Source organism: Artibeus jamaicensis, unplaced genomic scaffold (genome assembly GCF_021234435.1).
Source record: "Artibeus jamaicensis isolate MK-2021 breed Jamaican fruit bat unplaced genomic scaffold, CSHL_Jam_final contig_1132, whole genome shotgun sequence".
Lineage (NCBI taxonomy): Eukaryota > Metazoa > Chordata > Mammalia > Chiroptera > Phyllostomidae > Artibeus > Artibeus jamaicensis.
The window spans coordinates 9,534,022-9,561,884 of NW_026521221.1; the positions used below are offsets into that span (position 1 = coordinate 9,534,022).

At 51.0% G+C, this 27,863-nt stretch overlaps 2 protein-coding genes across 22 annotated transcripts in view; one reads left to right on the forward strand and one right to left on the reverse strand.

Moving 5' to 3' along the window:
- Positions 1 to 3,683: 3,683 nt before the first annotated feature.
- Positions 3,684 to 24,770, forward strand: MAP1A (microtubule associated protein 1A). Of its 2 annotated transcripts, XM_037154956.2 has the most exons (7): positions 3,684 to 3,928; positions 4,920 to 5,021; positions 13,253 to 13,335; positions 13,610 to 13,750; positions 13,977 to 22,017; positions 22,169 to 22,389; positions 23,219 to 24,770. In XM_037154956.2, the coding sequence occupies exons 1-7, from the start codon at positions 3,691 to 3,693 to the stop codon at positions 23,372 to 23,374; spliced, it is 8,982 nt and encodes a 2,993-aa protein (XP_037010851.2). In that variant the 5' UTR covers positions 3,684 to 3,690; the 3' UTR covers positions 23,375 to 24,770. The 2 variants fall into 2 exon arrangements, with proteins under 2 accessions (XP_037010851.2, XP_037010852.2); XM_037154957.2 differs by lacking the exons at positions 3,684 to 3,928; positions 4,920 to 5,021 and adding an exon at positions 9,986 to 9,995.
- Positions 22,445 to 27,863, reverse strand: part of PPIP5K1 (diphosphoinositol pentakisphosphate kinase 1) — a 45,814-nt gene continuing 40,395 nt past the window's right edge. For 19 of the 20 annotated variants that reach the window (XM_053666089.1, XM_053666100.1, XM_053666093.1 and 16 more), the window contains one exon: positions 22,445 to 27,683. In XM_053666089.1, coding sequence (XP_053522064.1) covers positions 26,752 to 27,683 — 932 coding nt within the window. In that variant the 3' untranslated portion in view covers positions 22,445 to 26,751. The remainder of the gene's footprint in view (positions 27,684 to 27,863) is intronic. The other variant, XM_053666170.1, reaches the window with a different exon arrangement.

The following is a 27,863-nucleotide window of genomic DNA, read 5'->3' on the forward strand; positions in this document are numbered from 1 at the left end:
TACTTAGTATAGTACCCTCTAGGTCCATCCACGTTGTCACAAATGGTAAGATTTCTCTTTTTAAAAAGATTTTATTTATTTTTTAGAGAGAGGGGAAGGGAGGGAGAAGAAGAGAGAAACATGGTTGTGCAAGAGATACATCAAAAGGTATCTCTCACACACTCCCAACTGGGGACCCATCCCACAATCCAGACTTGTGCCCTGACCTGAATCAAACCAGTGACCCTTCAGTTCACAGGCCAGCACTCAATACACTGAGACACACCATCCAGGGTTCTTTTTTTTTTTAACTACTGCTGAGTAATATTCCACTGTACATACTCATAACTATAAACCTACTTTTGCCCCATCCTGTATATACCAGATCTTCTTTATCCATTCATCTATCATTGGACTCTTAGGTTGTTTCCTCATCTTAGCTATTATTAATAATGCTGCACTGAACATAGTGATGCACATATCTTTTCAAATTGGTGTTTTCCTTTTCTTTGGATAAATATCCATAAGTGTAATAACTGGATCATACAGTAGCTCTATTTTTAATTTTTTGAGGAAACTTTATACTGTTTTCCATAGTGGCTGCACCAATTCACATTTGCACTGATGCACATTCCCACCAACAGTGTACCAGCATTCTCTTTTCTCTGCATCCACATGTTATTAGCTCTCCTACTTTGTTAAGATGTGCATAATGTACCTACTGGGTAAATAATATTACTGTATATTATGAACTGATAAAGGTCTGGGGGCCAAGAATCACCTAACTAGCTTAAACTTAGCTAAAACTAAAACAGTTACCTTTCATACCATTTAAGATTTATACTATCTTCTTCCCTGTGCCCACTCCATGGTGCACCAAAGAGACAAGCTGTGATAGTGCCTTCCTTGTACACCTCATCTAGCCTCCTATACTGGTGGATCCTTAGAGACCCCTTCCGCAATTCAAGGATCCTTCTTCACAAATAGTTTGAAAAGAATTGGTTGTAACCACTATATCTGCCAATGCTGCATGACAAGAGGATAGAAAAAATATATAGAATAGGAGCATTCCCAAAAGGTCAAACCTGAGCTGCCCAGGGGTCAACAGTTAAATGAAACACTACAGGGGCTCTATGACCGCTACACAACTACTGCACGTGCTTCACAGAATGCATATGCCAAGTCCCCACTAACCCCCTCGTGTGAGCCCTTGAATGACATCCTTCTGCTAGTAGGTTCCTGCCATGGCACCCTATTCCTAAACAAAAATGTTTTCATATAATTTGTAATTCATATGTAGATGTACTTCTTTAATGTTTTTACTCAGCTTTCTATGCCTTATATACATGTGCATGAGTATTTTCTGTCTTCAGTTGTAAAATTTTAGAGCATAGAGGCTAGCACTGTTTTCTTTATAGAGCACTTTGTTCAGTGCTTTGTGCCATTTGACACTTGAGTATATATATTTTTTTAATTTTAAAATTGATTTTAGAGAGAGGAAGGGGGAGAGAGAGAAAAAACATTAATTTGTTGTTCTACTTATTTAAGCATTCGTTGGTTGATTCTTGCATGTGCCCTGACCAGGGATCAAACCCACTACTTTTACATGTCAGGATGATGCTCTAACCAACTCAGCCATGAGGTCAGAGAGAAAATATTTTCTGATAATATGATGATGATATTGGTATCATCGTCCAGTAGTGGAGATACTGTTAAACAAGAAAGAACGAGTGGAGCCAATTAAGAAATACCTATAGCCAATCTTTCTTTGCCTTTTGCACAAAGAGGCTATTGAATACTCATCCAGCATATGTATGCAATTTTAGTACTATCATAGTCTAAATTTGCAGCTCTAATTAATAAAACCCAGTTTTACCTGGACCTGAGATCATAAGCCTGAATTTCTGCCCCTACCATCTGATCAGTGTGTGGTCCTTGCCTATATCATTCAGGTCTATTGTCTAACCTCTTTGACAGACTTGATGAAAGCAGAGGTTGTGGTTACCTGCTGCTGACCCTTATACTGAGGCCTGGTACTAGTTAAAGGTCTCAGCTCTACAGTTGCTATGGAAACTGTCCCCTTCATCTCCCTACTACCTATTCTGACATTCTTTTCTGATTCCAGAAAAGAAGGCCTACACCTCTCACCATATTCTTGGCCAGATTGGAATCTTCAAATGATGAGGCAGAGGTGTCGCAAAACATTGTCTCCTGTGTCATATGGGGTGAGGCACCCCCACCATCTGATATTCTGCCAGTACTCTCACTCATCCCTCTCTTTATCCCTCTCTGCTACAAAAAGGGTTGCCAAGGCCATGTCCAATTTCTTTTTCAATGCAATTGCCATATAATATGTCAGTCTCATGTAGGACCATGTCCAAATTGATTGAAGAATGTTCTGGCTATTTTGCTACAACACATGTTCCAGGATTGCTGTGTGAGGATTGCTGTGAGGTACTTAGCATGCAGACACCGGCCAATCCTCCTCAGGACCTCCAGAGAGGAAGTGAATCAGAACAAACGTACTCTCAGGCAGCCTTTGCTGAACCGGGTAATGTGCTGCTTTCCACGGGATAGCATTTCCCAAATGTAAGGCAGATGGGATCCAAAAAAGTGCTGCCAGAGTCCTAGGGTGAAAGGCAGGCTCTCTGTCTGATGTTTACATGTACAGAATGATTAATGTCTTGGGTGAAAGAGCTAAAGTGCAGAGGAGGTAGTGGGGACATGTTGAGGAATGGGTGAGGGTGGCCTTACAACACACACCATTTTTACAAGGATGTTCCATTCAGCCATAAAACAGTGGCAGCCTCCTTAGTCCTTTTCCCAAAATCTTGGTTCTTTGGTTTTGGAAGGCTCAACCCCTTCCTTGCTTCAAATATTGTCTCTTCAGTCTTAAAAATTCCCTGGGGGAAGTAATAACACAGTCTCCAAAGGCTACTCAAGTCACTGTGTCACACGCATTGCCTGTAATTAGGAAAGTCTTTCCTGGGTTTTACTCATACCCCCGTTGCTGCAGTCTGAGTTCACTTCACCCCAGTCCTGCACTCAGCATAGATGGAGTCCAGCCAACCACTATCTTCGGAAATAACAACTCACCAGGGACTCAGGGCCGGAAGGTCATTCTGTCCCTCCAATACTGCGCAGCCTTCCAGAGCAATCCTAGGGGCTAGGGCAATAAGGACACGGAAACCGAGGATGGGGTCTAAGACCCTGTCAGGCAGAGACAAAAACAAAACAAAACAAAACAAAAAACGCCAGACAAAGGTAACACAGACACAATGACACAGGTGGAGACAACGATACAAAACTGAGTCAGGGACAAGATGGCTCCCCCAGTTCAGGCAAGGCTGCGGGATTGCCAGATAGTACTTATAGAGGAAACATCCTAACTATAAGGTTGCTTCGTCGCCCTGGCAATCGGCTTGCCCCTCCCGGGTGGAGGGGCCCTTCACAATCCCCACCCCTGCCCGAGTCGGAGTGGGAGCTCCGAGAGGACAGCCAGTCCGCGAGGAAGGGGGCGGTCACCTCAAGCCCCCGGCAGAGCGCAACCGCAGCGCCCAGCGTCCCAGCCGCAGCCCGGCCACTGCGGCGCCAGGGCTCCGCCTCCTACCAGGCGACAGCCAATGAGTGGCTCCTGCCGCCGGCCTTTAAGAGCCGCGCTCACTCTCGCTGCAGCGGACGCACCCGGCTTAGCCTGCCAACGGAGTTTCCATGGAGACCGAGGCTGGGCCCAGGTGGCCACGCGACGTTACCATGGAGACAAGTCTCGGGCTGGGGCTCCCAAGCCTGGGCTCACCGCTGTCTCAAAACCCCACGGAGCCGCTGTGCGATGTCAGAGCCGCGGTGGCGGCGGCACGCTGGGACCCGCGGAAACATTCTTTGCTCATCGTGATCGGCGATATCGGTACTGAGAGTCAGCTGAGGGCCGTGCGGGCCCACCTTGAACAAGGTGAGCCGCTGTCCTGGCCGTGCTCGGGACATCCTCCATCCCGAGCTTCTCCGCCATCTGCATTTACCTCCCAGAGCGTACGTCTGCATCCTCCATCCCTACTGGGCACTTCCTGAAATCCGCGTGCCCTGTTAACCTGATTCACCAGCCCCTGTCACCTGCATCTTCCATGTCAAGCGTCCGTATCCTCCCGAGCTGCCAACAAACGTCTCGCTTCCCCATCCTTCCCGCACACCCCATGGCATTCCGCAGTCTCCCTGAGGCGGGGTAGCTCTGTGCAGCCCCTGGGTCCGCTCTGGTCACACCCTCTTTCCCGCAGTGTCTCGGTCCAGATGTCCTGAAAGTCCTCACCTTCCCCTGAAGAAAGAGTCCATGTCCCTACCTTAGTTTCTTCTTTAGGGTCCCTGAACAGGCACAGGGTGCTTTCTGAACGCTGCAGACAAGTCTCAAATCTCCCAGTGTGGACGGCCAACCTGAGAGAGTGACCTTTGTGGCCACAAGCTCCTCAGTCCTCACCTTCCTCCCCAGTTGCCAGCCAGTGTCGCAGTGCTGCGGAGCCACCTGCGGGTGGAAGTAAGCCTCGAAGGGGTGGAGGCAAGGAGGGGGACCTAGAAGGAGAGTCTAGAATCCTACTTAGCTGTAAAAACAGTGAAGGCAGCCCTCAGTATCTGGAAATAGGCCCTTAGGTGTCGCTTCTATCAGAATTGGGCAACTGCAAGAAAATTCCAACATACAAAGTCACTAGTAATTACCAAATTTAGCCTAAACTCTGCCCCTCTCCCTGTGGCTCAGGCAAGGCCCAAGAAAAGCACAGAATGGGAGATAGACATTGGCTCTAACCACCTTTCTTAAAGACATCAATGAGACTGATAAGGGTGGCTGTCCTTATGGTCTTCCTCTCCTTACCCCTCCTGTGAGCTTGGAAGTGCTCCCTAAAACCCAACCTCTCCTACCTTATCTAGAGCCCTCTCTGCTTCTTTTTCTCTCACAGGGATTCTCTCCTGGAACATTGACTTATCATCCTTTGATTTGAACGAACAATTGAGACTCTTCATTTCCCGGCACCTAGCTCACTTCTCTTCAGAGGTCAAAGGTTAGGATTAGTGTTATTTATCTCAGTCCTTTGGGTGAGGGTTGGTCACAGAAGAGCAGAGGTCCACTCTCCCTGGCAGAACTGGCCTTGTGGGAGATTTGGGTGGGGGAGAAGGGAGGGACTCATCACGGGAAAGTTGTAAAGCTCCACGGCTATCCCTATACCCCAGTACACTTCAAAGAGAGGTGGTATGACGGTGGAAGCAGCCTGGAGAATGTAATCTTCCCTGAGAAGAGGGTGGTTTGTGGACAGCTGTTGACGTGCACTAAGGAAACGAGGTACTTCTCATGAACAATCAATCATCTCTCGTGCACAAATTCACTCTCTTTTCTGTGTTCCCCTTTCTGTGGACCCCAGCTTCCTTGCTTCCTTGTATTGAGACCTTTGAATCTCCCACTTTACCTTCCCAGATCCTTGCTTAGAACTTCCCCTCAGCCTGCATGGCTTACTCTCCAGGTTTCAGAGTTTCTGGTTCCTTCTTTGGCTCAGCCATCAGATGTCTAGAGCAGAGCAGAAATCTGGTGATAAAAAGGTGATAAGCACCGTCCAATCTGGGGTGGAAGCAGGGTCTCCTGGAATTACTGCTACAAGAGCTAGTTATACTTTGAGGTTTGACTCTGAGATGAAAGTTTACAGGGCCCAGTCCCCCATTCTGCTGAATGGGAGAAATGGCTCAGATATTTGAGAAAATAGTATTTTAGGAGCTATCATTCCATGACAGTATCTGTGGGGAGACTACAGAAAGCCCTACATCCATTATAAAAATGTTGAGCGTTTTGTTTATGTTTTTGGTAAATGTTGACACACCAATCCATGCGCCAGTGACTTATGGAATATAAAAGTCATCCAACTCAACAGTTACTGCATCAAGTGACTGAATTCATATTTTGTATAGCTAATTCTCCATTATTCGATATAGTAAATAGTCCTCCCCCCCCCCCCCCGGCTTTTCCCATTCCTCTTGCTAACTGCCACATCTTTGGTCATTTCCCCAATCACTGACTCCTCTGGAGAAGCTCCTGGAGAGAGAAGACAAGGTGAATATGACTAATGCTTTATTATCCTAGGAATATGCACAGCATTTTAAAAATGTGAGGCTGGCATCCTCTTGATATGACTGGCTTCCTGTGAAGCTAGGCACTCACTGTTTTGAGACTGCCTTCTGTTTAGAACTACTCTCACGTTGTAGCTTCCTCCATTAGCACTGATGATTGAAAATGTATAGTTTTACACTTATTACTCCTTGGAGCTTTGGTGCAAGATTGTATAAGGGGGTGATAGCAGATGAAATTAATAACTGAACTGAAGGTTTGGGAGTATCTGCTGATGTTAATAATTTATACTGAATTCTTTAATCTTCCTTTTGGCCACAGAGACTGTAAGATTAGGCTGCTCTCTGGAATGATGTGTAAATGTACAGAATTTAAACCAAAATACTTAGCCATTTTTAAATTAAGATTCAGGGATGCTTGGGAAGATGCTTTACAGGGAGATGCATAGTTATTCTGGGGGGCCTCTTTGAAACAAGCACTGATATATAAACACCTATGAGATTGTTTACATCTAAGAGTTATGCTTTGGGGTCCTCAAGGGGCTTAGGGTCATACACCCAAGATCGGGGCTTACTTTAGCCTACTGAATTTTTTTTAGGTTTGGACATTTTTTGGTGGCCTGTCTGTGTCCCTGGAGAATAGTGGAGAATTTCCTGGAAAAACCCACATGGCTCAAGACAGCCACAGCCCCACCCCTGCTGGCTCCTCTTTCAGCTGTTCCCACAAACAACAAACAGTCGGCTTAGAGCAGCTGCAGACACTGCCCCTCCCTTCAACCTCCCTTTAATAGGGAGGCAAAGAAAACCAGACTGCTAGGATGGGCTCAAGGGGATGTGCTAGAACCATATGACTTTTTTTTGGCCACCCCACAGGCTGGGCTACATCCCTCTCACCTCTCCTTAAGCCCTCAACTGAAATGCTTAGAAAGGGGACAAAAATGTACCCTACAATGACCGGGAGAGTGCAATCATTCTTAGCCACCTCTCCCTCCACACCCTCTCACACTAGGAAACGGAGGGACCTTCCAATGGAGAGTCAGTAGTCCAGCTCCTCCTAGTGGTCAAATCTGGTAATGGCTTTCCTAGGTGAATTTTGCACCAGGTACACAGTCTCTAATGGCGACTTGTTAGACTTCCTTTCTAACCCCTGCAAAAAGCCGGAGCTCCTAGGCAGTATTTAAAACAAAACAAAAACAGAAACAAGTAGGACCATGGAAAACTGAGTTTAAATAACACTCTGATACTACTACTATTGGGCACCTACAGGGAAGGGAGAGGGCTTCATAATTTATAATCCACGATTGGTGTTCTGAAGGGCCAATTTGGAGGTCTTCTGTGTGACTCTCCGTTACCACTGATATGCTCAGGAAATGCGAGCAGTATGAAGTTCCCTTCAAACATGAAAAACATTCTGAATTAGCAATAAGAGAGCTGCTCATTGGCCTCTGCAACTGGGGTTTGTATTATGTCTAAAGCGGGGAAGCAGGGACACGAATAGTACTTGAAGTCCTTTCCTGTGGGCACTTCCAGTTCTGGATTTACCTGAGAGCCAAGGGTACTCTAGAGTTGGTCTTGTTTGAGATTGTGATTTAGGATTTCCCTTATCACTTACACGAGCTCTCACAGATCTGCTACAAAAGGGAGACAGGTGTCCAGTGGCATTTGTGCATTGCAGGTTTAGAATTCTAGGAATGAAGCATTTTTTCATCTTTTATGCCATTCACTCCTCACAGCATTATTGGAGAATGGTACTAATATCATACTTATTTCATAACGTCAGAAAGCAAGCTTTCAGAGAGGTTAAGTGACTTGTTTAATTGCATGATTAGCAAAATGGTAGAGTCAGGTCTCAAATCCAGGACTTTGGATCTCACTTTGTGTCTGGTCTCAGGCCTCATTCTCATCTTTGGTATGTCTATTTCATTGCAGCAGAGCCTAGGAACACAGCAGGTGAAGGGTTGATTGTGGTGGGTGGCTGTCCAGAGGGTGAGAGCTGAAGAAAAACTCCACTGTGAGTTGGAAATATGCCCAGGGTGTGGCCTTTAGGGGTAGCAGCTGAGAATAAGGATGGGCTCTGCATTGGGGTGGGAAATGTTATTTTGTTCTCAAGCCAGTGTGTACTCAATTTCCCTCTTAACACACCTCAGAGAGACCTAGAAAGCAGAGAGGAGATAGAAAGAAATAAAAAGTATGAAGTTGCAGAAGAAAGGTGTTTCCCTTTTGTGATGCTCGGAACTCAGCCTGGTTTGTGTTGTGTAACTCTGCAGATGGCTTCATATATCCAAACGGGGCCGTTGCCATGTTGCTGCTTTGCATCCCTGGATCTGAGCAAGGATTCCTCCCCCTCTACATCCCCCTCTCCCCAGTACTGGTGACTCAGCTCTCCTCTACTCTGGTGGCAGTTTGGGGGGCAGGGAGGGATGCTGAGAGCAGAGACTATTTTGGCTTCTCTGACCTTCAAAAACAATTCTTGGCTGCCTGGGGCAAGGGTGGAGCTGGTGCGGGGGTGTAAGTGTGTGGATGTTAATGTGTGGAAGGCTGTAGGAGATGGCCAGGCCTGGAGAAGGTTGATGGAAAGGAAGAGGGCAGGGAAGGGCTTTGTGGGAGCATGAGCATCATCGGGTTGGAACTCAGTGCTAGAGCTCTCCAGGTCCTCCTTTTAAATCTGAGATGGAGGCAGAGACTAAGGGAAGCAGGGCCGATATTAGAAGGATTAAGATAGTAGGCGACAGCCCTGGCCCGCTGGCCTGGTTGGTTGGAGCATCATCCTGTGGATGAAAACAGAGTCGGGGGTTTGAGATGTTTCTCTCACATGATGTTTCTCTCTCCCCCACCCCTCCCTGTCTCTCAAAAGAAAAGAAAAAATGCCTTCTAGTGAGGATTTACAAAAAGAAAAAAGGATAGCATGAGACAGAGACATCAAAGAGACATAGAAAATTGCAGAGACAAGGAGAGAACAGGGACCCAACCCTCTACAAAGTCATTATAAGATTTTTTAAAATCCAAAATTACTTTATGTTGCATTTAATAAATGGCCTATAATAAGAAACCTTGCTTAGGCTGGGGCCCTGGTGATCCTCTTCCGTCCCTGTTAACTCCTTCACTGAAAGGCAGGAAGCGCCCTGCCTCTTTGTACCCAATGACCCAAGAATTCCCAGTGTCGCTGCCCATGTGGTTACTGTGCTGTGCTGCATTGGCACAGAACTGCACCCTCCCAGTGTTCCTGTGACCCACCCCAGATTGTCAAGGGCCATGTGCCCACCCAGAATTTCAAACTACCCTCCATCCTAACGTGAGACTTATTTCAGCCTTCCCTGGGTTTCTGCAGCTGTGGCTCAGAAGCCGGCAAACTCAGCGCAAGTCCCGTCCCCAGTCTTCATCTCAAGCACTCCCCTCACTCCTACTCCTTGCTTTCAGGCCCCCAGCCCCTTTGTCTCCCTTTCCTCCAGGGATTGAAGGTCACTCCGGGGTCTGAGGGGAGAGGCAGCAGATGGCTCGTGCGAGGAGGGGGAGGGCCCAGGCGGCCCTCACCTCCTGTGTCCCCCACAGCGTGCCACAGCACAGGGCTTTGGTCTTTTGGCTGATGCTAAAAGAGTATCTCTTGATGAAGTAGGGTTGGGGGAGAAGTGTTCTGTGGGCCCTTTCCCCAGGCTCTTTGAGCTGCTAGACAACTCCTCAGACACCCCCCCCCCCCCCCAGCCCAGGAGAGGCACCGGAGCGCTGACATTGTGAAGGCAAAGAAACAGTTAAGTTTCCAGTGCATCGTCATGGACTAGCCTCTCTTCCCCGCCCCGGCGCCGCCCTCACCATCATGCGCCCCCGCCCCCCCCAACTCCCACCCTAAGTGCTGCAGACTCTTCTCTGAAGCTGCCGGCTCAGGCCGGAGCTTCAGCCTCCATGAGGGGCTCCATCCCACACCCAGGGTAAGAAACATACCAAACCTAAGGGCTTGGCGTGGAGACCGGGGGATACCGTGATCGGACTGGGGGATACTGTGATCGGGAGGTGGGATGGGGGTAATGAGAAGGGAGTTGATACCTAATTGGTGTGTCTGAAACTGGACCAGTGGGGTGGGCAGGGTGGGGGAACAGAGAAGGACGAACATTACTGGCTTTGGGGCCAACCTGGACCCAGAACCAGGCAGAGGCCAATGAGGCCAGGACAGTGACAGTCCATCTCTCAGGCTGGGCTGGGCTGGGAGACATCAGCCCAGGGGCAGCAGCAGAGGGTGGTGTGACTGGCTCTGCCTGGCAACCTGAGTGCTGGAAGAGTTGGGGCCGCGTCTTTGGGCAGAGGCAGAAGAATCTCAGGGAAAGGCGGATGTTATGGGGTTGTACCTAATGGGAGGGTCTCTGGATGTCAGCTGCTCGATTGCTCAGTTGCTCCTATGCTGGGGGTGAGTGGGACAGTGAGTTTTTGCCGAGTAAGGGAAGGTGGGGACACTGTGGAAAAGAAGGGAGGGAAGGGTCACTGAGACGTGGCACGCATCTCTTCACAGACCGACCTATTTGCATTGGGCTCCCTGCACCCCATTCCCTGAGACTAGCTTGAGATGGGGACTCTAAGCACCCCCCAGCCCTTTCTGGCTCCCTCTGGAGATAGAGAGGCCACTCTGGAGATTAAAGCACTCCTTCCTGAGCAGCTGCCCTGCATTCCCAGTCTTGTCAACCCCACACTGGTTCCCAGCCTCAGCCCCACCCCCACCTCACTCCGCTTCTCTTCCCAAGATGGGGGCTCTCGAATAGAGGAGCCAGTTTCTTCTCCCTCTTTGCGTTCCCCCCTCCCAACCCCCCCATGCATAGGCAGCCAAGAAAATGACTTGTCATGCTGGGGTGGGGGTGGGGGCGGAGCTGGAGCCTGAGCTCAGTGCGCACACTCACACACACACACTGCGGCAAACTGCAGCTGCCGGAGCGGCCCCCCCTCCCCTCTGCCTCACTGCGGAGACACCTGCCCTCCTGCCGACTCAGCCTCAGCACCCGCAGCCCACCCCCCACCCCATCACTGGCCAAGGGAAGTGACTGTGACTCACAAGAAGTCCTCCCCAAAGAAAAAGGAAAAGCAGTCCATTCCCTTTGGTGGGATTGCTGGGGCAGTAGAGGAGAGAAACAGTGCTTTCTCCCAGGCCTGAAAAGGAGGGGCACAGGGTATAAATCATGTAGTTGCCAGTCAGAACTGGAGAGCACTTGGGTGAAGGGGAGGGTGCTCCACCAAGACAGGACACTGGGGTCAGGGAAGTCTAGTGTCTATAAACGGGGGACTACAAGAACTCATGGGTTTGGTGTGGGGGAGTGTGGATAGGAAACAAATCAGTCTGTACCGCAAGTATTTCTCTTTCTGAGTCTTCTAGCTCAAATGTCCAACCTTGTGTGTACAGGGCTGGGGGTAGCAATTGCCCTTCTAAATGTAAACAACTTAGAGGTAGCTGCTCCCTCACCTGCCCCAGCCCAGCCCCTGTCAGTTCAGATCTGAACTGACCTCAAAGCTTCCCTCAATTCCCAAGTGAATAGAAGGGAACCCTTGAAGTCCTCATGGGCACCACCCGCTCTGTGTGGGGTTTGCTCTTCCGACATGCTCCATAGTTAACCTCCCCTGCAGCTGCAACTGCAGCCCCTTGCTGCCAGATCTGCCTGATCCTGGTACCGAGGCTTTTCCACTTAACAAAGGCCCTGGTCCAAGCTCCTCTTGCCAGAGCCCCAGAAAGAGGAGAGGGCTGGGTCACAGTAGAGGGTCTTGTGGAAGATTATAAACCCCCCTGCCAATATCCTCCAGAGAGTCCACTCCCCGGGCCATCTGTCCACCTGTTTGTAAGGTAACTTCATTGTGTGCTGCAGTTGGCAAGGGCAGGAGCAGGGCACGACAGCATCCGTCTTTAGTATTCTAGTATCTTCTGTCTTAACTTTCTCTGCTGCATTGCTTGGTGTTTCATGTGAGCCTGGGGAATGGCCTGGGGAACTCTCAATCTTACCTTCCTTATTTTTCTTTTTCTTCTTTTTTAGACAGAGGAAGTGGGGAGAGAGAGAAACATCAATTTGTTGTTCCACTTATTTATGTATTCATTGGTTGATTTTTTTTAAGGAATTAGAAGCACAGGGGAGGGACATGTAGACTTTTAAAATTCTCACCTGATGATGTTTATTGATTTTAGAGAGAGAGGAAGGGGGAGAGAGAAAGAGAGAAACATCAGTTGGTTGCCTCCTGTGAGTAGGATTGAACCTGTAACCTTTTGGTGCATGGGATCGTGCTCCAACCAACTGAGCCACTTGCTCAGGGCCACTGGTTGATTCTCTTACTATTCTTATTTGTTTTGTTTTTTTAACTGCTAACTCCCCTTTCCACGGCAGAAGGCCCACAGGAGAGGGGCAAGGATGGAAGGAGAAACCGTTCACAAGGGAGGGGTGGTAGGGTCTTGGATGGGGTCTCTGTGGCGCCTAAGGTCATGACGGTGAGGTGGGACAGGGAGATGTGAAGCCTTCAGCAGGGGAAACTGTATGACTGGGTACGTTTGTGATCGCAGGCCTGGCCTCTCAGGAACCAGTGAACAGAACAAAAAGTCCTATTTCTACTCTTTGAATTATAAAGCCCCAAGAGTTTAGATAGTGTAGACTTATTCTTAGTCTTTTGGAATGGGAATTCTGGCCTTGGATGGGGGTTGGAAAGGAGGATGAGGAGTCTGAAAACTCCCCACGGAAGGAAAAACTGCACAGAAGTGCCCATCTCTTCGCTTCCAGGCATTCTGCTGGCATGGAAGCCCAAGGCAGACATAGGGAAGGGAGGAAAGAGCTGAGTGTGGATCATGTCCCAAGAGCCCTCCCTGCAGCTGAGCCCCCTATCCCCAGGCAGCACCAGGAGCTTAGTGCCCTAGAGGGACAAAAGCTTCTTGTCAACCAGGCAGTCTGAGGCGGGAGTTCCAGGCAGAGGGTGTGGCAATTGAAGGGAGGGAGAAGATAGACTGTGTGGAAGAGGAGAGGAGGAAACCCAGAAAGGCCAGGACTAGAGGAGCCAGTCCCTTGACCTTCATCGGTAGTATCCAAAGTGGCAGGACCTAAGAATAGCCAGGCTTCTCTTTCTGTTAAGCCCCACTTTCTGGTAGTGCATTGTTTTCCCTCCTGCCCCGCACAATGCCTCTCTATTTTAGTACCCACTGTCTTCAGTATAAACCCCTGCATGTCTCCTTCAGGCCAGAGGACCCTCTGCCACCAGAGTGAGATCCTAGAAACCATCATCCTGGTAAACCCCAGTGCCGACAGCATCAGCTCTGAGGTAAGGCCAGGCCTTCCCATGAGGGCCTGGTTTGAAAGCATTGTAATTTATCCTTTCCAGTACTACTACTGTAAGGCCAAGAATTTCTGGACTTGGTTTTGAACCATTATTTCTCCGTCATCTAAGCTGCTTTATAGTCTCTAGCCCCACTCTTGAATGTTGTGGGGATATCAGTGGGGAGCATGTCCTTGCAGAACTGAGGGGAAACCAGGAATATTTCATGCCATTCCCTGGGTTTCCTACATCTGTGACCACACCACTCCTTCCATTCTAGGTTCACCATCTCCTTAGCAGCCCATCAGCTCACAAACTACTGATACTGAGTGGGCAAAGCTTAGAGCCAGGGGGAGACCTCATCCTACAGAGTGGTACCTACTCCTATCAAAATTTTGTCCAGGTTCTTCACACCCCAGAGGTAAGTTCCATGGCTGCATGTCTGGGATAGGAACAGAATATGGGACAGGACTAGAGCTGTGGGGAGGGATCCGAGGAAGGGAAACTCTCACATTGCTGACCATGGACGGTTCTGGCAGAAAGGTAGGAGATTACCTTGGCGAGTGGTGGAGATTAGCAGACCGAATCTGAGTTGGATTAAAAAAACCCCAATGACCTGATCAGCCTTCTATCTCCCATTACTCTAGATTTCCCAATTGCTCAGCAATAGAGACCCTGGGATCCAGGCCTTCCTCACCGTGTCCTGCTTAGGGGAGGGTGATTGGAGCCATCTGGGACTATCCAGTTCCCAAGAGACCCTGCATCTTCGACTAAACCCTGAGCCCATGCTGCCCACCATGGATGGTGTGGCCGAGTTCTCCGAGTATGTCTCTGAGACCGTGGATGTGCCATCCCCCTTTGATCTGCTAGAGCCCCCTACCTCAGGGGGCTTCCTCAAGCTCTCCAAACCTTGCTGCTACATCTTCCCTGGTGGCCGCGGGGACTCTGCCCTTTTTGCTGTTAATGGTTTCAATATCCTAGTGGATGGTGGCTCTGATCGCAAGTCCTGCTTCTGGAAGCTGGTGCGGCACCTGGACCGCATTGACTCAGTGCTGCTCACACACATTGGGGCAGACAACCTGCCAGGCATCAATGGACTCCTGCAGCGCAAAGTGGCAGAACTGGAGGAGGAGCAGTCCCAGGGCTCCAGCAGCTACAGCGACTGGGTGAAGAACCTCATCTCCCCTGAGCTTGGAGTTGTCTTCTTCAATGTGCCTGATAAACTGCGGCTGCCTGATGCCTCCCGGAAGGCCAAGCGCAGCATTGAGGAGGCCTGCCTCACTCTGCAGCACCTAAACCGCCTGGGCATCCAGGCTGAGCCCCTATACCGTGTGGTCAGCAACACCATTGAGCCACTGACCCTCTTTCATAAGATGGGTGTGGGCCGGCTGGACATGTATGTCCTCAACCCTGTCAAGGACAGCAAGGAGATGCAGTTCCTCATGCAGAAGTGGGCAGGCAATAGCAAAGCTAAGACAGGCATTGTGCTGGCTAATGGAAAAGAGGCTGAGATCTCAGTGCCCTACCTGACCTCTATCACTGCTCTGGTGGTCTGGCTGCCAGCCAGCCCCACTGAGAAGATTGTGCGTGTGCTTTTTCCAGGGAATGCTCCCCAGAACAAGATCTTGGAGGGCCTGGAAAAGCTTCGGCACCTGGACTTCCTGCGCTACCCTGTAGCCACACAAAAGGACCTGTCTGCTGGGGCTGTGCCTGCCAACCTCAAACCCAGCAAAATAAAACAGCGGGCTGACAGTAAGGAGAGCCTCAAGGCCACTACTAAGACATCTGTGAGCAAACTGGCCAAACGTGAGGAAGTGGCCGAAGAGGGAGCCAAGGAGGCCCGCTCAGAACTGGCCAAGGAGTTAGCCAAAACAGAGAAGAAGGTAAAGGAATTGTCTGAGAAGCCCACAGAGAAGCCTGCCAAGCCTGAAAGGGCGAGGACAGAGTCCACTGAGGCATTAAGGGCTGAGAAGCGAAAGCTGATCAAAGACAAGGTGGGGAAGAAGCACCTGAAAGAAAAGATATCAAAGCTGGAAGAGAAAAAAGACAAGGAGAAAAAGGAAATCAAGAAGGAGAGGAAGGACCTCAAGAAAGATGAAGGTAGGAAGGAGGAGAAGAGGGATGCCAAGAAGGAAGAGAAGAGGAAAGATACCAAACCTGAGGTCAAGAAGATTTCTAAGCCAGACCTGAAGCCCTTTACCCCTGAGGTACGTAAGACCCTGTACAAAGCCAAGGCCCCTGGAAGAGTCAAGATGGATAAGAGCCGGGCTGCTCGTGGGGAGAAGGAGCTGTCTTCTGAGCCCCAGACACCCCCAGCCCAGAAGGGGGCCGTACCCCTTCCAACGGTCAGTGGGCACAGGGAGCTGGTCCTGTCTTCACCAGAGGACCTCACACAGGACTTTGAGGAGATGAAACGTGAGGAGGGGAGATTGCTGACTGAGCAAAGGGACATAGGACTAGGGCAGAAACCTCTCCCTGCAGATACTGCAGGGGAGGGACTCCCAAGCACAGCTGCCCAGGGGGGACCACCCTCTGTTCCAGGGCTGGAACAGGAAAAGACTGTGGTAAAGGAGGAAGAGCTTGTCCCAGATACCCCTGATGAACAAGGCAGCAAGGATAGAGGACCAAACTCCGGGACTGAAACAGAGGAAGAGAAAGAAACCTGGGAGGAAAAGAAGCAGAAGGAAGCAGAAAGGCTCCCTGATAGAATAGAAGCCAGAGAGGAAAGTGAAGCTGAGGTAAAGGAGGATGTGATAGAGAAGGCTGAGTTAGAAGAAATGGAGGAGTTGCACCCTTCAGAGGAAGAGGAAGAGGAAGAGACAAAGGCTGAAGGTTTTTACCAAAAACATATGCAGGAAGCTTTGAAGGTAACTCCAAGGAGCACGGGGACTCTCGGGGTCCGGGAACTGGGATTCCAGGGAAAGGCCCCTGAGAAGGAGGCCTCATCATTCCTAAGCAGCCTGGCCACACCTGCAGGAGCCACTGAGCATATCTCTTACATCCAGGACGAGACAATCCCTGGTTACTCAGAGACAGAGCAGACCATCTCAGATGAGGAGATCCATGATGAGCCGGAGGAGCGCCCAGCTCCACCTAGATTTCCTACAAGTGCATATGACCTCCCTGGGCCTGAAGATCCTGCCCCCTTTGAGGTTGGTCAGCCTGCAGACAGTGTTGTTCCTGTCACCTCCAGCAAAGGCTACGGAGCACCAGAGACTGAACTCACCTACCCTCCCAACATGGTGGCTGCCCCTTTGGCTGAAGAGGAACATGTGTCCTCGGCTACCTCAATCACTGAGTGCGACAAGCTTTCCTCTTTCGCCACATCTGTGGCTGAGGACCAGTCTGTGGCTTCACTCACAGCTCCCCAGACAGAGGAGACAGGCAAGAGTTCCCTGCTCCTTGACACAGTCACAAGCATCCCGTCATCCCGCACTGAAGCTACTCAGGGCTTGGACTATGTGCCATCAGCTGGTACCATCTCACCCACCTCCTCACTAGAAGAAGACAAGGGCTTCAAATCACCACCTTGTGAGGATTTCTCTGTGACCGGAGAGTCAGAGAAGAGAGAAGAGATTGTAGGGAGAGGCTTGCATGGAGAAAGAGCTGCGGAAGAGAAAGTGGAGACTGCAAAGGTAGAGGTATCTGAGAAACTTCACAGTCAACATGAAACCCCAATGTTTAGTGCTCCTGGGCACACCCTTTATCCAGGGGAACCAGCCCTTGGAGAATTGGAGGAGCGCTGCCTCAGCCCAGATGACAGCACAGTGAAGATGGCTTCTCCTCCACCATCAGGACCACCCAGTGCCACCCACACACCCTTTCATCAGTCCCCAGTGGAAGAAAAGTCTGAGCCCCAAGACTTTCAGGAAGCAGGCTCCTGGGGAGACACTAGGCATACACCAGGTGTGGGCAAGGAAGGTGCTGCAGAAGAGACAGTCAAGCCAGGACTTGAAGAGGACACACTAGAGGAGGGGGAGAAGGTGCCTCCTCCCAGAAGCCCCCGGGCTCAGGAGGCAGCCATCAGTATTGTTGGGGGACATACAGGCTACACCATCCAACTGTTGCCAGAACAGGATAAAGCAATAGTCTTTGAGACTGTGGAGGCACAAGAGCCCATGGGCCCAATTCTAGGAACGGAAACCCTTCCGAGAGATTTGAGGACATCACTCCAGGAACCTGGTGAACCTCAGAAAGCTGAGGTACTCCAATTTCCTGACCAAAGTCTCTCCTCTGATGATGCAGAGTCCCTCTCGGTCCTCAGTGTGGTCTCCCCAGACATTGCCAACCAGGAAGCCATCCCCAGGTCCCCCTGTGGCCTGACAGAGCAGCATCTACACAAAGACCTTTGGCCACAGGTATCTCCAGAAGACACTCGGTCACTTTCTCTCTCAGAAGAGAGTCCCAGTAAGGAGACCTCTCTGGATATCTCTTCTAAACAGCTCTCTCCGGAAAGCCTTGGCACCCTCCAGTTTGGGCAACTAAACCTTGGAAAGGAAGAAAAGGAGCCTCTGATGCAGGCTGAGGATACCTCTCAGCACCTAGCCCCCATGTCCATTCCAGAACTCCCTGCAGCCACAGCGTCTCCCCACACAGATGGGAATGCTGGATACTCTGCACGGACGGACATCACAGATGAGAGCCCTGACGGAAAATTACCTGCCAGCTCCTTGTCTCACTCAACACTGTTGGGAAATGGGAAGCACTCACCTGAAGTCATCACAAGCCCTGGTGAACACATTCTGACGCCTGATAGCTCCCTCACCAAGAGTCTAGAGTCTTTGCCAAGCCCTGCCATGGAAGACCTTGCCATGAAATGGGAAGGTAAATTTTCAGAGTTGAAAAGCAGAACCCCAGAGCCAAAGGATGAAGTCCTGCAGCAGGACAGAATTCTGGAGCAGAAGGGTACAACCATCCATCCAAAAGGTGAGGCTCTGGAAGAAAAGAACAAGGCTGTGGAACAGGAGGATAAGACTTTAGAACAAAAAACCAGAGGCATAGGACAGAGGGACACAGCTCTGGAAAAGAAGGACAAGTCCCTGGAACCAGAGGACAAAGACTTAGAACAAAAAGACAGAGACTTAGAACCAAAAGACAAGGCCCTGGAACAGGAGTATGTAGTCCCAAAAGAGAAAGATAAAATCGTAGAACAAAAGGTCAGAGACTTTGGACATAAAGACAAGGTTCCAGGGGACAAGGTCCCTGAACAGAAGCACCCAGGGGACAAGACCCAGGAACAGAAGGACAAGGCCTTGGAAAAGAAGGATCAGGCCTTAGAACAAAATTACTGGGCCTTAGGACAGAAGGATGAAACCCTGGAACAAAACAATAAGGCTCTTAAGCTGAAAGACAAAGCTCAGGAAGAGATGGACAAAACTCAGGAGCAAGAGAGCACAGTGCAGGAGAAAACCACGAAACCAATGAAGATCCAAGAGGAAACATCTTCAGAAAAAGTTGAGGTTGTGGAACAGAAGGAAGAAGCTCTGCTGGAAAAGACCAAAGCTCTGGGGTTGGAAGACAGCCCAGTGCAGGAGGATAAGGCCTGGGAGCAGGAAAAGAAATATTGCAAGGAGCAGGATGCAGTCCCGGAGTGGCAAGAAACATCTCCAAACAGAGGGGAGACAGCTGGAGAACAGAAAGAGCCCACCCAGACATGGGAGGACACAGCTCCTGAGCAGGAGGACAGGTACTGGAGGGGCAGAGAGGACATGTCCCCAGAACAGGACACATACTGGAGGGAACTAAGCTGTGAACGGAAGGTCTGGTTTCCTCATGAGCTGGATGGCCAGGGCGCCCGGCCCCGGTACACAGAGGAACGAGAGAGCACTTTCCTCGACGAGGGTCCAGATGATGAGCAAGAAGTGCCCCCCTTGGAGCATGTGCCCCAGAGCCCCTGGGCCCCAGACTTCAAAGGTTTCCAGAAGTCCTCACCACAGAAGGGGCTGGAGGTGGAACGGTGGCTTGCCGAATCACCAGCTGGGCTGCCACCAGAGGAAGAAGACAAGCTTACCCGTTCCCCTTTCGAGATCATCTCTCCTCCAGCTTCCCCACCTCAGATGGGTGGACAGAGGGTTCCTCCGACCCCAGGACAAGAGAGCTCTGACACAGAGCTTAAGTCCATGCCACCGGTGAGGAAGGAACCTTCCACCCCCTCATGGCTGGCTGACATCCCACCGTGGGTGCCCAAGGACAGACCCCTGCCCCCTGCACCCCTGTCCCCAGCTCCAGCTCCCCCAACCCCTGCCCCTGAGCCACACACTCCTGCACCCTTCTCCTGGGGCACAGCTGAGTATGACAGTGTGGTGGCTGCAGTGCAGGAGGGGGCAGCTGAGTTGGAAGGTGGACCATACTCTCCTCTTGGGAAGGACTACCGCAAAGCTGAAGGGAAAAGGGAAGAAGAAGGTCAGTCTGGGGCTCCTGACAGCAGCCCCCACAGCTCAAAAATCCCAGAGGCCAGTGAGAGCCATGCCACCAAGGAGCCTGAGCAGATGGAGCCAGAGCAGAGAGAGCCCACACCGTATCCTGATGAGAGAAGCTTTCAGTACGCGGACATCTATGAGCAGATGATGCTTACAGGGCTTGGCCCTGCATGCCCCACTAGGGAACCTCCTCTTGGAGCAACTAGGGATTGGCCCATGCATATCTCAACCAAGGAGGAGGCTGCTGGCCGAAACACATCTTCAGAGAAGGAGCTTTCATCTCCTGTCTCTCCCAAGAGCCTCCAATTTGACACCCCACCCTTCAGCTATGCAGCCCTGGTGGGACCCACTGTACCACCTAGGCAGGAGCCTGATCCAGGGCCAAGTATAGAGCCCAGCCTCACCCCCCCTGCAATACCCCCCCGTGCTCCTATCCCTCTGAGTAAAGATCCAAGCCCCCATCTTAATGGTAATACCCTGAGCTGTAGCCCAGATAGGAAAACCCCATCCCCCAAGGAATCAGGCCCGAATCACTGGGATGACAGTATTAGTGACTCAGAGCTAGAGAAGGGGGCTCTGGAGCAGCCAGAGAAAGAGGCCCAGTCCCCAAGCCCCCCTCACCCCATCTCTGAGGAGCTCCCTAAACTGTGGCCTGAAGGTGAGGCAGATACCAGCCCTTCCTCAGACTCACACCTGGGTCCTGCCCGACCCAGCCTGGACTTCCCTGCTTCAGCCTTTGGTTTCTCCTCATTGCAGCCAGTTCCTCCCCAGCTTCCCTCCCCTGCTGAACCCCGCTCAGCACCCTGTGGCTCCCTTGCCTTCTCTGGGGACAGAGCTCTGGCTCTGGCTCCAGGGCCCCCCACCAGGGCCCAGCATGATGAGTACCTAGAAGTGACCAAGGCCCCCAGCCTGGACTCCTCGCTGCCCCAGATCCCATCACCCAGCTCTCCTGGGGCCCCTCTCCTCTCTAATCTGCCACGACCTGCCTCACCAGCCCTGTCTGAAGGCTCCTCCTCCGAGGCCACCACACCTGTGGTTTCCAGTGTGGCTGAGCGCTTTCCTCCCAGTCTGGAGACTGCAGAACAGAGGTCTGTAGAGATGGTCCCAGGAATGGAAGCAGCTGCCCACAGCCTTTGGGACCTCACTCTGCAGAGCCCAGCACCTCCAGCTTCATTGGACTTGGCCTCCGCTCCGCCTCCAAGCTTGCCCGGAGACACGTTTGATGGTTCCCTGTCCTGCCGCCTGGAGTGCTCAGTGGCAGCCACCAAGAAGCCAAGCTCCTTCCAGGGTCCCTCTGGGGATTGTGCCACCAATGGTCCAACTGAAACCAGCCCTAACCCCCCAGACCTTGCCTCAGCCAAGGCTGAGAAGAAAGAGGCTGAAGGCTACCCTGCCTGGGAACGTGGGGCCTGGACTAAGGGAGCTGAAAGCAGCTCCCAGCCAGACATGCTGCTGTCCCCTGAGCAGCCAATGTGTCCTGAAGGGACCTCTGGTGGCCAACCCAGAAGCGTATCCCCTCAGATGGAGGCTGGACCCCAGGGATGTGCCTCTGAGCCCCTGCCCCATCGTGGGGAGCTCTCCCCATCCTTCCTAAATCCACCTCTGCCCCAGTCCACAAATGACAGTGACCTCTCAACTGAGGAAGCTCAGCTGGTAGGGAGAGTGGGAAGGCGCCGGGTGGGGGGCCCCGGAGCCACAGGGGGCCCATGTCCTGTGGCAGATGAGACACCGCCAACGTCAGCCAGTGACTCAGGCTCCTCACAGTCAGATTCTGATGTTCCACCAGAAACTGAGGAGTGTCCATCCATCACAGCTGAGGCGGTCCTCGACTCAGATGAAGATGGAGACTTCCTGCCTGTGGACAAAGCTGGGGGGGTCAGTGGAACTCATCATCCCAGGCCTGGCCATGACCCACCTCCTATCCCCCAGCCTGACCCCCGCCCATCCCCTCCCCGCCCTGATGTGTGCATGGCTGACCCTGAGGGGCTCGGCTCAGAGTCTGGAAGGGTGGAGAGGCTACGGGAAAAGGAGAAGGCACAGGGGAGAGTAGGGCGCAGGGCCCCAGGCAGAGCCAAGCCAGCATCTCCTGCACGGCGTCTGGATCTTCGGGGAAAACGCTCACCCACCCCTGGTAAAGGGCCTACAGATCGAACATCCCGGGTCCCACCCCGGCCACGTAGCACTCCAAGCCAGGTCACCCCAGCAGAGGAAAAGGATGGACACAGCCCCATGTCCAAAGGCCTAGTCAACGGACTCAAGGCAGGACCAAGTAAGTATGATGTGGAAAGTAGGAGAGATTGTGGATTGGGGCTGGGTGTGGCCAGTCTAAGACTCCAGGAGTGGGAGGAAGGGAAGGAGGGAGAAGGTTGCCACAAGCAGTCTACTTTCCCTCTACAATGAGTCCTGGCTTGTCCCTACAGCAGCCTTGGGTTCCAAGGGCGGCTCTGCCCCCCCTGTATATGTGGATCTCGCCTATATCCCGAATCACTGCAGTGGCAAGACTGCTGACCTTGACTTCTTCCGACGAGTGCGTGCATCCTACTATGTGGTCAGTGGGAATGACCCCGCCAATGGCGAGCCCAGCAGGGCTGTACTGGATGCCCTGCTGGAGGGCAAGGCCCAGTGGGGGGAGAATCTTCAGGTGAGTGGCAACAGATGTCAAGGAGGTAATTTGATCCAAGCTTACTCAGAGGCAATAGTGGAACAAAGTTTTTATTCGTAAAAGGACCGAGCCATTTATTTATTTATCAAATGACCTTTGATTGAAATAGTTTCATTTGTAGTCCTTGACTAGCAGGGCATCCCACTACACCACTGTCAATGTCATCTGTAATGTCATGAGGGTGGCAGCTGTCAACCTCACAGCCCACAGAGTGGGCTGTCCCCAGGGTCTCTTTAATGGTTCCAGAGAGTTCTCTAGCTAAAGATCAGTGCCGCATCTGTTGGGCAATGTTGACAATCTCACCAAAAGTGATAGTTCCACTGTGCTTAATGTTTTTCTTGCTTTCTGTCTTGTGGTGGTTCTTTGAGGGCTTTGATGATCAGGGCAGAGGCAGAAGTCACTGCCTCAATCTGGGCCTATCTGTTCTTCATGATCAGTTTCACTGTGATTCTCAGACCCTTCCAGTCACTGGTTGCTTTGGTGATGTCATCACCAACCTTTTTTGGAGACAGGCCCAGGGCCCAATCTTGGGGGCCAGGGCAGATGTAGCACCGACTTCCCTGCTGGTGCACCTCAGACATAAGACTTTGATCTCCCTGGGGTTGAACTTTGGTGGCATGGTGGAGGCAGCTAGTGTCAGATTTGGGACAATGGAAGAAAGTTGCACCTTTGCCTCCTCCAAGCCAAAAACAGGGCTGAGCCCTTCCAATGGGCATTGGGACTGCCTCCTTGACCATCAGGTGTTCCATCCTCCTTGCTTCACTTCCCTTCACAGTCTCACATCAGGCATGTCTTGTCTCCCTCCTAGGTGACTCTGATTCCTACTCATGATACGGAGGTAACCCGTGAGTGGTACCAGCAGACTCACGAGCAGCAGCAACAACTGAATGTCCTGGTTCTGGCTAGCAGCAGCACCGTGGTCATGCAGGATGAGTCCTTCCCAGCCTGCAAGATTGAGTTCTGAAGGAACCCCTCTCCTTCCCCAAGGATCTGTTCCCCCAACTCCCTTAGAAAATGGCCACTGCTGAGTCCTTGGGTTGGGGGACATGGGCACTGGGGAAGGAGAGGGCAGGGGACAGGATGTCTTGTGGGAACTTGGGCTGGGCTAAATGGGAAGGTTGTCCCTTCCCCTCATCCATACCTGAGAGGAGTCTCAAAACCAAAGGTAACAGATAGGATAGGGGGAGGGCACAAAAGTAGGATAGGAGGTCATCTTATGCTTGAGAACCCTGGAGTGACGCCCTCTTCTAGCACGGCCAAATGCTGGGATTGGATGGGGAGTTAGTATGGGTCATCTCAGAGCACAACCTCCTCCCTCATGGAGGGAGATCATATCTACACCCCTAGGGATCTCTTTATTTATTTAGCATCCCAAGAAAGGATTTCTAGTAGTAACTTATGTGACCTGGGGGCAGAATACTGTCAGTGAGGTGCCCAGAGCTGCACCCTTCACCTCCCATCCACTTACCCACCAGGGTCTGGGTTCCAGCAAGGGTCTAGGATACACACTGCTATACTGTCCCACTGCTTCCCTCCATATCTGAATGTCTCAGTCCAAAACTTGAAGCTCTTTTGACCAACAGACTGGTGAGGGAATGAGCTTATCCTCCCAGTCCTTGCTTCACCATACACATCCCAGAGCTGTGACCAGACCAGGCCTCCTGGGCAGCACAAAGGGGCAAGAAGAGCCCAGCCCCAAACCCAGAATTTTCCAAGTTCCCTAACCTATTAAAGTTTTCACCCACCCATTCCAATTATCCTAATCCTTTCTCATCCCCTGCTTGGCTTCTCTGCATGTGGTCATCTACTGTGGCCCGGTGTGTAATGGGTTAAAAATAAGCCACTGCTTGACATCCCAACATTTGACACCCCAGCAATGTGTGAGTCCCCCAACATTCCACTGTACCATCCTGCAGCTGAAATGGGAACGCTGGCTGCCTTTCTAGCCCCAAACTCTTGGACAGAGAGGATCTGGGAGGTGGAGGCCATGCCAGAGGACTTGTGGCAAATGAGAAGGAGGAAGGAAAGGGAGAGGAAGCTGAGCTAAAGCTTAACTCCTACTGAGTGAGAGGAAAACAGGCTGAAAATACCATCTCAGGAGAGGACCTCACCCCAAGCAAGCCAATGGGCAGTCCTGTCAGACTACTGATGGGCTGAGAAATCCAGACGCTCATCAAGGCTCGGCTTCTCTGCCAAATGACTGGGAATCAAAATGAGCCCGCCTGTGTTCCTCCTAGCTCCCACCCTCCCCGTGATGCTGTGTTCTGCTCCTCCCCACACTTCCCTGCTCTAGTTCCCAGCTGCTGTAATGGAGCTGCCTTCAACTCTAACAATAAATCAAGTTCATTAGAGATGCTGCAGTGCTGCTTAGGCTTTTTTCTGACTCCACATGTTGCTTAGTTGCTGGGCCATGATGTCCTCTCTGCTTCTTCAAGCACAGTCAATTCATCTCAATGTCTGATAATGTAAAGCAATTCTAGGACCCAGGGAATCCCAAGAGCATAGGGTGGGTGAAGTGAGAAAAGGATACGAGGAGCCAGCATAGTTTCTGAAAGTGGGTGAGAATACCTGAACCAAGGGTGGGGACGTACATTTGGTTTAGGTGAGGGAAGAAGGGCAGGGGGTCTCCATGGGGTCAAGAGCTGAGGATTGAATGGCTGGCATCAGATACTTCAGAGAGGGGAACAACAAAGAGGTAAGGAGTATAAGGGCCATAAGGAGTCCAGAGCTTGTTGAGATTGTAAATACGTCTTACTTGTACAGTCAGGACTTTCATGGAGTAGAATGTTGGATTTTCCCACTGGAGTGAAACCCTGCATAGTCCTGGGTATGTCAAGAGGCCTAGTTGTAAATGTGAATATATGGGCAGGAGGACTTCCAGCCCTCCTAGTGTTCTGGGCTCTCCCCATGTAAAGATGTCAAGGGGGTAAAGAAAGAGCATAACCCCTTTATGTCAACACTTCCTGACACTCCAAAGCATCAGAGAAAAAATAAGGGGGTGATTCAAAGGAGCTGGTAGAAAAGCATTGTGTACCCTCTGGAGTTTCACGGAGATAGACCCTCTCCTACAACACTACTTAGTGAAGACCTTTTAGGATAGTGGACTGATTGCCATAGTAACCTCCTGGGATGCCTGATCTCTACATTTGTGCAGCCCATTCCCACTCAACTACAAAGGCTCTTGACTGGTTCAGATTAATTCAGTAACACATATGGCTGACTTACAGTCACATTCATTCTTGAGTTCACAAGGACATCATTACCACCACTACCTTTCTCACTATTTTGTATTTATTGAGCACTCATAATGTTCCAGCCCCGCACTCCAACGATGGCATTATCCCTTTTACCCACCCCCATTCCCATCCCCAAATCTTTGGGAAAAGCTTCATAATCACACCTGACCCTAAAAACACAATGATATGAGGACAAACCTCCTGGGGACACTGGAGTGTTTGTTCTTTGGCCAGTCCATCCCTGACACGACTACAGAAATATATATATATGTGTGTGTGTATATATATATATAATCTTTGCTCATGTCTGTACAATATTGATCTCTTCTGCTTAAAATAGAACCTGATTTTCTCTACTGCAGCATCTCCTAAGCCAAAAAGCCCCACAACAAAAGGAGGCCCAGCTTCATAGATTGGCCAAGAACCCCCAGAGCATTTTAAATAGTTTCTCAGAAATTTTCACAGCAATCCAATACCAATTTTCCCATAGAGCTACTGCCCAGAGGAATGGAACTTGGGGCACCTGGGGATGATATGGACATACCCATAAGCCCAGTCTAAAGGTTAGTGGCCGTGATGGATGTTTGTTTGAGAAGGGGACTCTTCTTTCCCAGACATTTCAGACAGCCATCCTGGGCCCATCTGAGGAGTGCTAGCAAAGACAAGAGTCTCCCTGAATGCACGTATGGTCTAAGGGTACCTTGAGAAGTTGTGAATATTTCTTCAGAAAAGTGGAGACCTTGGAATCCCCTTTTGCACTTGTCCTCGGATGGTGTCTTCTGCAGTTAAAAGGCATTTCCTTTAACAATCGGGGATTTTCTGGGTTGCCCAGAGGCAGCTGGGTAATAATAGACCAGCTCACTCCTTGAAGGAAATCCTATTCAAGTCTAATGGCTTGGTGAGAAGTCAATGGCTACTTTGAACATGAAATTGGCCCCTCACCAAGCCCAGCTCCAGCACCCATATGCTTCAAGCCAAGAGGACTGCTTCCTCAGACACCTCTGGTAAGATCCAAGGCCTCACGCTGGTAGGTAATTTAGCCAACAGAAAAAGCTGCTAGCTCAAATGGTTGGTACAGTGTAACATTTTCTTAATGAGAAAATGATTAATCACATGTTGCTGGTGGAAGGGGTGAGTTTTGATCATGGGCTAGAGACTGGCTCTGAAGGTTTGGATCACTACATGGATACCGGGCTTGGGGAACATCCTCCCCAGGCAGCTGGTCAGTCATGTTAGGGACCACCCAGGACTGCTCATTAACCTTCTCAGAAACTTCCTGGATCTGCAGATCACTCTCCTCAGGGAACTCTTGGGATGGTGTATCAGGGATATTGTGAGACAACAGACTGGCTGCAGAAGCCTCTTGGGCCAGTCTGCCAACCTCCAAAGAGAACTCCTGGCATGGTTGGCTGAGCTCCTCAGAGATCTCTTGGGCTGGTGTGACAACTTCCACAAGGCATTTCTGGACCAGGCCACCATCGCCTTCAGGAAGCCCATGGACCAGCCTGCCAACCTCCACAGGGACCCCCTGACATGGCTGGTTGACCTTCTCAGGATTCTCCTGGCAAAGCTGGCAAGCTTCCTCAGAGACTTTCTGACACAGTTGGCTGATCTGAGGGACCTCCTGGCATGGCTGGTTAACATCATCATGGATCTCCTTGCATGGCTGGCTGTCGTCAGGGACCTCTTGGCATGGCTGGCTGACCTCTTCAGGGATGTCCTGGCATGGCTGGCTAAGATCAGGGACCTGCTGACATGGCTGGCTGACCTTGTCGACTTCCTCACGTGGCTGGCTGGTTTCCACAGGTGGTTCCTGTAGGGACTGGCTTGGTACAAAAGGTTCTTGTTCCCCTTCTATGGGGAGCTCTTGCGTTCCATTCCCAGGCTTCTCCTGGTGCAGCCCAGGGCCTTGACGTTCCTCAGCCAAACGTGCACTTAGGGAGGGTTGACCACTGAAGCCAAAATGGCAGTTACCATCCACTGCAGTAGGGGAGGAAGGGCCAGCACTGGACACAGTACTGGAAGGGCCACTGCTGTCTGTAAAGCAAATTCAGAAGACCAAGTCAGGCAAGCTGGAAGAGTAGGTTCTACTCTACATACGTAGTTCAAGTGCCAGAACAGATGGCCTATATTACTCTGTCTTGGGGAAAGAAGGCCTGAATACTTCTAAATTATGCAAAGACTCCCAAGTTAGCCCAGCCCAGAAACTGTTGCTCC